An 11,959-nucleotide genomic window follows, 5' to 3' on the forward strand; every position below is an offset into this window, starting at 1 on the left:
GAGCTTATATATCCTTTATACTATATATATATATATATATATATATATATATATATATATATATATATATTATTCACCAACTACTTTTCTCAAAAGAACAGAATACTAAAAAACATAATGTTAATTTCAAAAGTTACCATGAGTGGTGTATTTGTTGCTCAATTAAGTTTTTATACATGTGACACTTCTGGAATGGTGGGAAGCAACAGATTAATATTGCTGCCCAGATAAGGACAGGAGGTGCTGTGGGGTGCCCAAGGACAGACTGCTCAGCAGTGGGCATCAGACACCTTAACAGGGGTCCATCCATCCATCCTGAATACACCAGCCACAGAAACTGCTTTTTAATTGGCTTCAGTGGACTTGTTTATTTTCCACTTTTGTTATTGAAATAGAAATGGAAATCTGCTTTGAAAGTGCAGCCTATCAGCATCTCCTTCCTAAGCTGGCCCGACCTTCAGGCGGTGCAGCTGCCTTGGTCGAGTTAAAAATGGACTGGCAAGCTGGCTTTAATTTGGGCTGCTCTGCCTGCGAATGTCCTCCCACTGATCTGTTTATCACACCCTCCTTATCCCTTCTGTTGTTTTTCGAACTAAATTTTTAGCCTGGACAGCTGATCCTGCCTTTCCAGGCCCTAACCTGCAGATCCTTCCACGTGTAATTCTAAGAACCCGGCAGCCAACACTACACTCCCTATTTGTAGAAATGCCCTTCTCCCTCTCCAGGCATCTCCACCTCATTGGGAAAGCCTGGCCCTAACAAATCAAATGCTACTGGAACAGCAAAGAGACAAATGGGGTGGATTAGTAACCTGGAGGCGGAGAGAGTTTGGCTTCTTGCTGATGGCTTTGCAAGAATATAGTCTCTTTACAGGGCTCCTCTGTTCCTCTGTGTGCTCAGGTTCAGGACTGCGCTCCCCGCCCCACAGGGATTATCCCTAGCAAGTTATAAAAACTGTATTCTCATTCCCTCAAGCCCCTTCAAGATTGCCAAAGCCCAAATTCCTCTCAACAGGGCCCGCCTGGAACTTCTGCCTCTGGGAATGGCAATTGCTCCTAACAATCCGGCTGGTGGAAGAGACAGCCACGATCCCATTAATGGTTTTGTTTAGTTTCTTGGCAAACAAGCCCTCAATTCAAGCTCCTGCGTTCTGGGGCCAAGTCTAATAGAAGAGTGCCAGGCTCACCCTTCCCACGGAGAAAACGCTTTAGTCACAGACACAGCAACAAGAAGGATGCCCAGGGAGCCCGCAGAGAAATTGAGACCCTTTCTAAAATGCTAGAAAACTTTCTCTAGATATGACCACCTGCAGGAAGGAAAAATATAGAAACCCTGAGACTCAGGGCAGAGTTAAATGGATTGCAACCCTCTGGCACTGGATTAAAACCCTTGGTCGCAGAGTACAGTTGACTGGACTAAAATCCACAATATGTTCATAAATGATGCTCTTTGAACACTTTCAGAGACGATACAGTAAAGCCAGGGCAGGCAGACTGTGAAAGTACGCGCGCCTGGGGAGGGGTCGCGCCCACAGAATCCAGGTTATTGGTAGGGAACGGGGGGGAGGGGGGCGGGGGGAGGGAGCAGGAGTCTTGCACGGGGAATCAAGGTCACGGTGACCCCTGGCCTACCCAGGAAGCGGCAGGTGTCTGCTCAACCCCAAGCTTAGCCTCTCTGCTGCCTGCCGGCATCTTGCTCTGGGTCCCTAGAAGCCAGAGTTGAAATGCGACCTGACCCAGGAGGGGCGGGGCGGGGCTCGGGCAGTGCCGGCTGCGCAGGTGGGCGGGTCGGACCGGCGGAAGCCGGCTGGACCTATAAAGTGCTGGCTGCCCCAGAGGCGAAGCCGCTTAGTGGAGCCTGCGTGGGGTGGGCGGGGTGGTGAACACCGCACAGATCGCTGCTCGGGTTCGCGGGTCACTGCGGGGGGCTAGAGCTGCGGAGGCGTGTGCCTGCCTCTGTTTACCCCTCGGCGCTGCGGGCCAGCTCGGCGGCTCGGGAGGACTCTCAGCAGGTGAGCTGCGCGGGGACTTTGGTGGAGCCCGCGCGGGTGGGGATGGCTCAGCGGGGAAGTCGCTTGCAACTTGTACTAACTTTTAAGTTAGTTTCAGGTTGTGGCTGTAGTTGGCGTCTCCGCTCTCAGGGCTTTGTAAACTTGAGGTGCGGAGGCTGGTTTCTCTCTTTCATAGAAAAGTGTCTGGGCGAAGGCGCTCTGGCAACGCCGGGCATTTTATTTAGGAGCCTCTGCACGTCTTGCTGCTTTTGCAAATCTCTTTTCTCCTGTTTTCCAGCAGCCCGGAAAGGCCGTTCTGCCCCACGAGGGAAACAGAGCTGTGGACCATGGTTGCAACTGGCAGTTTGAGCAGTAAGAATCCAGCCAGCATTTCAGAGTTGCTGGACCGTGGCTATCATCCAGAGAGCCTGCTAAATGGTGAGTTTCCCAACTACCCACCTTTCTGTCCTCCAAAAATCGCAGCCCCTGGATAGATCGGTCGACTGATGCGACTTCACCCCTTGCTCAAATGCACAGGATGCTACAAAATCCTTCTGAGATTCCTTCTCAAACTCTCTAGCATCATCTGTCCAGTAGAAACAAACGTAGGAAAAATATAATACTGGAGGGCTGTATAGTTCTAGTGCTCTGCTAACAGGCTCTTTGGGATTAACTTTTTTATCCTACATGGTTGTGAAGTTAAATGTATTTATTTGTGTAACCAACATAATCACACCCGTGAAATTCTCATGTGCCCATTTGCCATCAGTTTCTGCTCTCCGGTGTCTCCAGGAAACCATCCATCTGCTTTTGATCACTATAAATTAGTTTTGCTTTTAGAGTTTCAGATAAATTAAGTAATACAACATGCATTCTTTTATATCTGTTTCTTTGCCACATTCCTAGTATTTTTCCATGTCTTTGCTTATATCCGTGTGTTCTTCTTTATTATTGAGTAGCATTCTGTTTGTAAATGTACCCATTATTCCATTTTTAATGTCAGAGGGCAAGTTTACACAGCAGTGGTGCTATACTTTTGTCATTTACAACTTTTAACAGCAGTTTCTAAGTTAACATACTGCCCTGCTACCAAAGAGCAGTGTGACCATAGATAAATTGCTTAAGCTCTTTGAACCTTTCTCATTTAGAAGGAAAAATTAGTTGATGACCTAATTTTATATGACCAAAACCCTAAAATTCTCTGTCTTCGATAGAGATAAAATATGGAGCCCTTATCATTTGGAATGTATTAGTTATAAAAAAATAAGTATACACATGAGGTAGAGATAGGAAAATGCAGTAGCCAATGAAAGTGAATATGCTTAGGGTTTGAAGCAGGCAGGGCATCTGTGTATACTCTGGTCTGGTGACTGTGTGTGTGTGTGTGTGGGGGGGTGGCATTCTGCCAAGTGGTAGGATTAATTTGGAAGGTAGGTGACCAAATGCAGAGCTATCTTTTTCCTTTGAGCAAATCTAATTTTGTTTTCCTAGGACTATTTTGTTTTGCTTGGCTAAGAAAAACTACCCAGCCAGTTATAAATAACCCCATGAACCTCAAAGGTCCTCTCTTTGAGCAATCAAAGAGCTTGAAGCTAAAATTGGTTCTACAAACCATTCCAGTAAAGGCTTTTAAAGAAAAACATGAATTTGATGGATTTTTGATATAGTTCATCAAGCTCATGATGGACTCATTTAAGAATTATAGCAAAAATTCTGTATTCCACAACATCTATATTCCTAAGAGTTAGCAAGCAAGAGTCCCTTAGTCTAAAACAAAAGTTATAACCATTTTTATTCCAGAAGTAATGCATGTTCTTTATAAAACAAAATTGGAAAAAACCCATAAGCAAATAAACAAAAGAGGAAAAAAAATTAGTAGTGATCTTGGATAACCACAAATATATTTTTGATGTGGTCTTTAAGATTGTGTGTTTATACGCACACCCTATTCATAGAAAAGTGGTTGTATCCTATTCACCTTATTTATCAAAACCTTTATTTTATAGATGAAATAAGAGTTGAAATGACTTGCTGTTTTACCTAGATAGTTAACATCAAAATGAGTTCAACTGATTTACCAGAAAATACTAGAAAAGATAGAATATATAAAAGTAAACTGTGTTGTTATCTTAGAGTGTTTTTCCTACTCCTAGGTTTTCTTTTTCTCCTCCTTTATCTACAACTTTAATTTCCTACAGATTTTGACTACTGGGATTATGTTGTTCCTGAACCCAACCTCAACGAGGTGATATTTGAGGAGACAACCTGCCAGAATTTGGTTAAAATGCTAGAGAACTGTCTGTCCAAATCAAAGCAAACCAAACTCGGTTGCTCAAAGGTCCTTGTCCCAGAGAAACTGACCCAGAGAATTGCTCAAGATGTCCTGCGGCTTTCTTCCACAGAACCCTGTGGCCTTCGAGGATGTGTGATGCACGTGAACTTGGAAATTGAAAATGTATGTAAAAAGCTGGATAGGATTGTGTGTGATGCTAGTGTGGTGCCTACTTTTGAGCTGACCCTTGTGTTTAAACAGGAGAACTGCTCATGGACTAGCTTCAGGGACTTCTTTAGTAGAGGTCGCTTCTCATCTGGCCTTAGGCGAACTCTGATCCTCAGTTCAGGATTTCGACTTGTTAAGAAAAAACTTTACTCTCTGATTGGAACCACAGTCATTGAAGAGTGCTAAGAAGGAAACATTTTTAAAGATTCTTTTGTGATTAATAAAACTATGCAGCTACTCAGTTAAAGTCATTTGTAGTTGGCCCTGCCTGTCCTCACAAGAACCCCCAAATGTAGAACATCTTCTTTCTGTGTTTCTCGTTCATAGCAACCCAGCTAACAGGCTGGTTTTGTGGCTCTTGAGAAATAACCTAAGAGAGTGTACATTTTCTGCTTATATCACATTTCTTACAGAATGGAGTGGAATAAAGAAGCAAGAGAAGCAGTCCGCTTCAGTTTTATGTTTGATACCACAACTTTGTGTAGGTAGCCTTGCTGATAGGTCATATAAACCAAATTTTCCTGGTTTGACTTTCCTATAGCTTTTTTTTTTCTCTCTAAGTTCTCAAAGTGATCTTTTCAATCGAAGAATCATCTAAATGATGTTCAGTCCATCAAAACATCTAGCATCCAGCCCAATCCACCAATTTTCTGCCAATTTCCTACTCAAATTTGAAGATAAGAGGGTAGAATTAAATGGGTGAACTTAATTCAAATCTCACCCTAGGTATGAGTGAATAAGAAATGTCTCAGAGACAATAGAAATGTTTCACTGTTTCTTGGTGTCTTGGTGTTCTCCCCACTCCTCTGTTATAGATGAAAAACTTGGGCTGCATTTTCAGTAACCACAGTATTACTCTAAATGATTTTATGGTATGACACAAGCTCAATTTTCCTAGTTCCCAAGTATTGAATGTCATCTTTAAAGTAGAAAAAAATGGAATGTTAAACATTTTGTGTATGTGGTTGATTCCATGGAGCACCTAAAGAATACCTACTTATAACAATGGGAAAGAAATGCTTAGATTCAGATCCACTCAGATTCATTTGTTAACAACTTCTTCTCAATGCTGTATATGCTTAATCTCAGATGAACCATCTCACATGTCGGTGTTATCTCATCTCTGGCCATTTCTGGGAATTGAGCTCTCTCTCCTTAACCTCAGTGGTCAAAGGAGATGGCTGCACACTAACACTTTTAATTATCAAGATGTTTATATTTATAGAGTCTGCTTTAGCTGAAGAGATCTGGTTTATTCTTCAGACTAGAGAATGAAAATCACATGCCCAGCTCCCTTTCACCATTGGTACCTGTCTCTAGGGAATAATAAAGGCCTTTATTTTTATTTTATTTTATTTTATTTTATTTTGTCTTTTTCCAACTGACTAGATCATTTCTGTTTCTTTTTTATGTTAATGAAAGCCTCCACATGACAATGTTCAATTCAACAAGGCCTTCACATTCTTACTGTGGCTTGTGGATAAGGAGCTTATTCAGGTCTTCTTCCCAGGCTATTAGCACCACTTCACATTCCCTGAAGCCAGGGCGTTAGGGACAGATGTCTTCATACTGGTGTTACAAAAATAAGTGTGATCCTGTTACTGATCTTTAGAGGTGACCTAAAATGTCACTGTTCAAATGAGCAGGTGTTCTAGCTAATTGAACTCTACAAATGCTTGCAAAGATACCACAAAGCCAGTCTTCATAGGACTGGGCCAATAGGCTCTCAATGTTTTGCATGTCTGTTATTGTTCAGGCTCAAAAGGTCACCGTGTTTCTGTAGCTGTTTTAGAGTCCTTACCACTGTTTGGGCAAGGCTACTCGGGCATGGATGTAGAACTGTTATCCTTTTTCCACTAACAGTTTTCGTTCAGTCTTTTGCTTGTTATGCTTACAAAATGGTGATGGCTTATGGAGGCTCTTAAATTAATGTTCCTGTTAAGGGAAATTAAAGTTTGTCTATTTTTGACAATAAAGTGTTATATATTTTTAATTATCTTGTCTTCTTTGTCTTTTCTGAGTTATGCAATGATCACCCTAATATATATTTGACAGTATTTGGAGAAAGATAACCAAACAATTATTTCTTTTTTTTATGAAGCCCATTTGTATGCTCAGGTATCATATTCCAATTGTATTTATTGTGCTTATGTATCAATAAAGACTGGTTTGCTTTATAATTTTTCAACTTTTTTCATAATACTTTTTATGGGAAGACATGAATAATTTGAACTTCTTTGGCAACTGCCTTTAAAAAAAAATCCTTAAAACTCATTATGTAAAGAATTATTATATAGCTTTTCTAGTGGCCAAACAGATATATCAAATTATATGACCAATTTACATAACCATTTTTATCAGTATATTCTATTTGAATACCATATCTTTCTCATTCCCTTAATATTCTTCATCTTGGATTTTTCATCTTTTTCAGCTATTTTTTCTGTCTCCTCAAATGTATGGTCATTCGCTCAGATTTCTCACACTAGAGACCCAACATTTAACAAGATTTCTAAGTGCTGGGTATTATTTGAGGTTCTTTGCAAAAAGTTATGTATTCAATCATATGAAATGGGACTCCTGTCATTTCCACCTTATAAAGAGCAGACACAGACAGGCCAAGCAATCTGCCCCCAGACACCAAGTTTCACTGAAGAGAAACAGTGTAAAACCAAGCCAAGTCCACGGGTCACACTCTGTTTTACCTCTCCATCGTGTGCTGCCTCTAAATGTGCAGGCAGCACAAAGATACTATCCACAGCACTGCATGACTGTAAGAGCAGTCAAGAACATTGCCATTAAATTAAAAAAAAAAGGAATTATTAATGTGGTTTCTGGTCATGTAGGAAAAAAAGAAAAATATTCACTAGTCATTGAAATAGGGTTATGCTCAGACTTTAAAAAAAAACTGTCCTTATGTGGAAAAGACACACATTTCAAACCTCCCACCTTTGCTCCTATCTCATACAGCTGGACTGGTAACTTCTTCACATACTTTCTAATAAAGATGTGCTTTATCCCTTATCTGAATGAGAAATAAGCCATTATGTAGAGTGTAAGATGTGATCCTGAAAAAATTCAATCTCCTGAATATGTTTCACCAATGACGTAGTCTATATCCTCACAGAATTGCCTCCAAATCACAAGTCATTAGTGCACAGATTCAGGAGACTGAATTCATGTATTGATCTATAGGTATATATGATACATAGATAGATATCTTTGATCTGATGCACAGCTCTCAATTATCTATATAGATTTAAACAAGAGATAATGATAACAATAATACTATTTTAAAACTTCAATGCAGGTTGGTGACAGATGAGAAAGAAGAAGTACATGGTGACATGCCAGAAGGGAGGAACTGATATGTATGGACCTAGACCCTGTCATTGATTGTTTACAACATACTCTATTGCATCCTCTGCATCTGCGCCAGACAAAAGAGCAAGATTGTGGGGGGTCTCATGGGGAAATCAGGAGTCACATGTGATGGTACACAAAGCTCCTGCCTACATCCCATGTATAACTCTGTCACATGGCCCCTTTGAATTGCAGGAGGAACATGATGCAGGAGATGGGCTTGATGAACTGCCAACACAGGGAGACAGATTAGCCAATGAAACACAGTAAAGAACCCAGACACAGACTATACATAGAAGGAAAATAGATCGACGGCAGAGCTGGCACTTTGGATCAATAGGCAAAAAGTGGTGCTTTCAATAATAGGTGCTATAACAATGATTTATGAGCCAAACATGAAATCGAATACATATGCATTGAACCTCAAAAATCAATTCTGAGTTGAATGAAGAATTAAGTAAGAAGAAAATTTGAGAAGACAATAAAACTTTTATGATTTTGATGTGGGGAAAAACTTTTAAATAAGATGCAAAGGTACACTTTCGTCTATCAAATAATCCTATAAAGAGCATAAAAATAAAATTTATGAATCAGAAGTATCATATAACTGAGAGAGTTACTAATAAGAATACACCAAGAATTCTTTGTGAGCGATAAGAAAAACACAGGGGAAAACAGATATGCAAAAGCCTGAATAGGCCCTTTACAGAGTAGGAAGCCCATTTGACCGAAAAATATATGAAAAACATTCTCAATCTAACTAGTGAATAGAGAAATGCAAATCAAAAGCATAAGATATCAATGGATACACATGCATATTGGTTAAAAAACTGATAATTCTATAAGTTGGGGAAACTATGGAGAAAAGAACTCACTTCAATATGCTGACGTGTGTGTGTGTGTGTGTGTGTGTGTGTGTGTGTGTGTGTATGGCATTCTTCTGTAAAATTGATGACAAGCATATCTTCTGAACCAACAATCGTTTTTAGTTATTGTACAGTGTTTTTCAAACTTTTTTGCTTATTGCATATCTAAGGCATTTTGTGAATGTGTACCCTGTACCATATTTTTAAATTGCCATCCAAATTTTTCACCCTAATTTTAAAAACTTCCAAATGATGTAAGCTCCAATATGTGGTAAATACTGACCTTTTAAAATAAAACTATTACATCACATTGTTAAGTGTTTCCAATGGCATGTAAATAGCATAGTAACTTGATACTCACACACATCTATTTAGAAAATACTAAAATAGGGACCTTCAACAGAATGACATATTTTTCAGTATTACTTTATCCCTGTACCCTCTCAGAGTCATTTTTATACTGAATTTTACTTTAATATAATATATTTTAAATCTGGAAGCCTTTGATGACTATATCTTCTCCAAATAAAAATCAGGTTATAAATTTAAATTTAAATGTTTTAAATGTTTCAAACAAATTTGTGGTTGAGTTCACCTTATAATGGTGCACAATGATCAAAACATCCTTAAGTACACTTTCCAATTTTATAAATACTATTAAACTAAAATAAGAATAAAACAATAATCTCTCTTCCCCTCTCTCTCTCTCTCTCTCTCTCTCTCTCTCTCTCTCTCTGTCTCTGTACTTGGGATTGAACCCAAGGGTGCTTAACCACTGAGCAACATCCCCATCCCTTTTTGTTTCTTATTTTGAGACAGGGTCTCACTAAATTGCTTAGGGCCTTGTTAAGTTGCTGAAGCTGGCTTTGAAGCAATGATCTTCCTGCCTTGGCCTCCTGAGTCACTGGATTATAGGCATTCACCACCATGTTCAGAAAATAAGCTATGTCTTAAGGAGATAGATAACTCAAATTAGTTAATTATTTGTGAATAAATATTGTTTTTTTCAAGAATTTGAAATTCAAAAAATTTCCTATTTTTTGTTCTGATTATGACCAATCTCCAAATAGATGTTGAAGTATTAGTGTGTAAGACTTCAAACATAAGAATTTTGATTGGACACAATTAAGCCATAACAGTAGACATTCAAATAATTAATTTTCTCAATACCATCCTAGAACAATAACTCAAACAGTTCTTTGTTCAGTACTTTAGAGTGATTTCCATTCCTAAATGAAGCATTATAGTAAGATTCACCAAGAAGACAGGTGTGTTTTATAAAGTTGGGGAAGAAGAGTGTTATAGAAATAAATAATCAGTATCTGCATCTTGAGAAAGTTTTCAAAGAGATCAATTTTGGAAGAGTTTATAGAGAAGCAAAGTGTTGGGAAATTGTTTCCCCTAAACAATTAGTGCTCCATACCATACGGAAAACACCTTCATGCCCCCATACCAGGTTCCCAGTTTACTGCCCTTTATTTTTGCACTGATGTTCTAGAAGATTCCCACAGAACTTCAGCATCACACTGTTCAGAAGAGCAAGGTGGAAGCAACACGTTTCCTCATCAATTATAGAATGAACGACTAAATTATGGCATGATTATAAATGGAATGCCAAACAGAAACAAAAATGAGTGGTTTTAGATTACAAATTACCGGATGAATCCTGGGGTCATAATATTGAGTATAAAAAGAAGTCATAAAAAATTAATAAGCAGGCTGTTGGTTTTTTATTTAAAAAAAAAACATGAAAATCTAAAATGTTTAGGGACACATAAATATATATGGCTTATCTATTTTAAAACTTTGGTGATTAATAAGCACTAATTAAGCACTTATTTTAGAAAAGTGGAACATGCCATGACATAGGAAGTGTGTGAGAATGATGAGGGGTTCCCAGAAAGCACGAGAAGTAGTAGTAGTGACTTTTCCTTAAATTTGTAGGGGGCACACAGGTTATTGAATGTTGACTCTCTATGCTTTACATGTATTTGATAAATTTCTTTTCACTGACTTAATAGTTAACGTAGCACTTAAAAATATTTAAAGGCTTAGGGCAATTAAAACTAAATGAAATTCAACCTGTATCTCTACTTACAAACTAAGTACTTACAAAGCATATTTTCATTAAACTTGCTCAGAGAAACAAAAATCACTGTTAATTTATTTGGGTCACTAATTGTTCCTAGTGTTATGAGCAAACTGCAACAATTATTATAGCCTGCTTTCAATTATTTGCACCACAGAGTGGAGCCATAAAATAAGTTATAAGAAACAGCATAAAATGTAAAAATCATTACCACCTGGCTATTGGCTACAAGTTATTAATCTTACAACAGATTTATCTTTGCAGAGGATAATATAAAGGGGTTTTTACTGTCTTTTTTTAATATTTATTTTTTAGTTGTAATTAAACACAATACATTTATTTATTTATTTATTTATTTATTTATTTATTTATTTATTTATTTTTATGTGGTGCTGAGGTTCAAACCTAGAGCCTCAGCACATGCTAGGCGAGCGCTCTACCACTGAGCCACAACTCCATCCCCGGTTTTTACTGTCTTGAGTATACAATATCTGCAAAATTATGACAGATCATGCTAATGAAAGCAGATAAAATAGAAGAGGCTGCTAAGAAACTTAATCATCTAGAGAAGTAAGATTTGATCTTATTTCAGAACTTTAATTGGATAAAATCATTTACAAAATAAATATTAGTAGCAAATACGTAGTTTCAAAAAAAAATCTTGAATTCATCCAAAACATGATAAAGGAAAAGCAAAAACCAACAGTTGATTCACATAAATCAACTTATAGTTTGGATGACTGTGCTGACAAAGAATTAAGAAGTTTCCTAAACTCATTTCAAGGTAAAACTCCAAACTCAAGCCCCTCAATATTTTGTAATGTCCCATCTGTAATATCAGTATATAGATACTGAGTCAACTACTATTGTGTTTCAGAGAATACTCTGAGTAATTATCACAAAATTTAAATGGAATTTTCTAAATATAGTAGATGCTGAAGTATGAAGGAAATGTTAGCAGCAGGATAGAACATGAAGAGAATTATGTCTGGTGTTGTGAACTCTATAGGGTCAAAATTAATTCTACTTTCAAAGTAACATGTTTGTGTACTACAGTATCATGGAGCTATGTAGAAGACACAAAACTCCTGAGTCAGAAACAAAGGATTTTATTACTCATGTATAGCAAGCAACATGAACATGAATTTCCA

At 38.1% G+C, this 11,959-nt stretch overlaps 1 protein-coding gene across 2 annotated transcripts; it reads left to right on the forward strand.

The window, feature by feature from the left end:
- The first annotated feature begins 1,859 nt into the window (after nucleotides 1-1,859).
- On the forward strand, nucleotides 1,860-6,483 carry Ddit4l (DNA damage inducible transcript 4 like). 2 transcript variants are annotated; one of them, XM_076864438.2, is made up of 3 exons: nucleotides 1,860-2,011; nucleotides 2,289-2,428; nucleotides 4,189-6,483. In XM_076864438.2, the coding sequence occupies exons 2-3, from the start codon at nucleotides 2,338-2,340 to the stop codon at nucleotides 4,674-4,676; spliced, it is 579 nt and encodes a 192-aa protein (XP_076720553.1). In that variant the 5' UTR covers nucleotides 1,860-2,011; nucleotides 2,289-2,337; the 3' UTR covers nucleotides 4,677-6,483. The 2 variants fall into 2 exon arrangements, with proteins under 2 accessions (XP_076720553.1, XP_076720554.1); XM_076864439.2 differs by having other exon boundaries at nucleotides 2,292-2,428.
- Nucleotides 6,484-11,959: the final 5,476 nt, after the last annotated feature.

The sequence above is a fragment of the Callospermophilus lateralis genome, chromosome 8 (assembly GCF_048772815.1).
Source record: "Callospermophilus lateralis isolate mCalLat2 chromosome 8, mCalLat2.hap1, whole genome shotgun sequence".
Lineage (NCBI taxonomy): Eukaryota > Metazoa > Chordata > Mammalia > Rodentia > Sciuridae > Callospermophilus > Callospermophilus lateralis.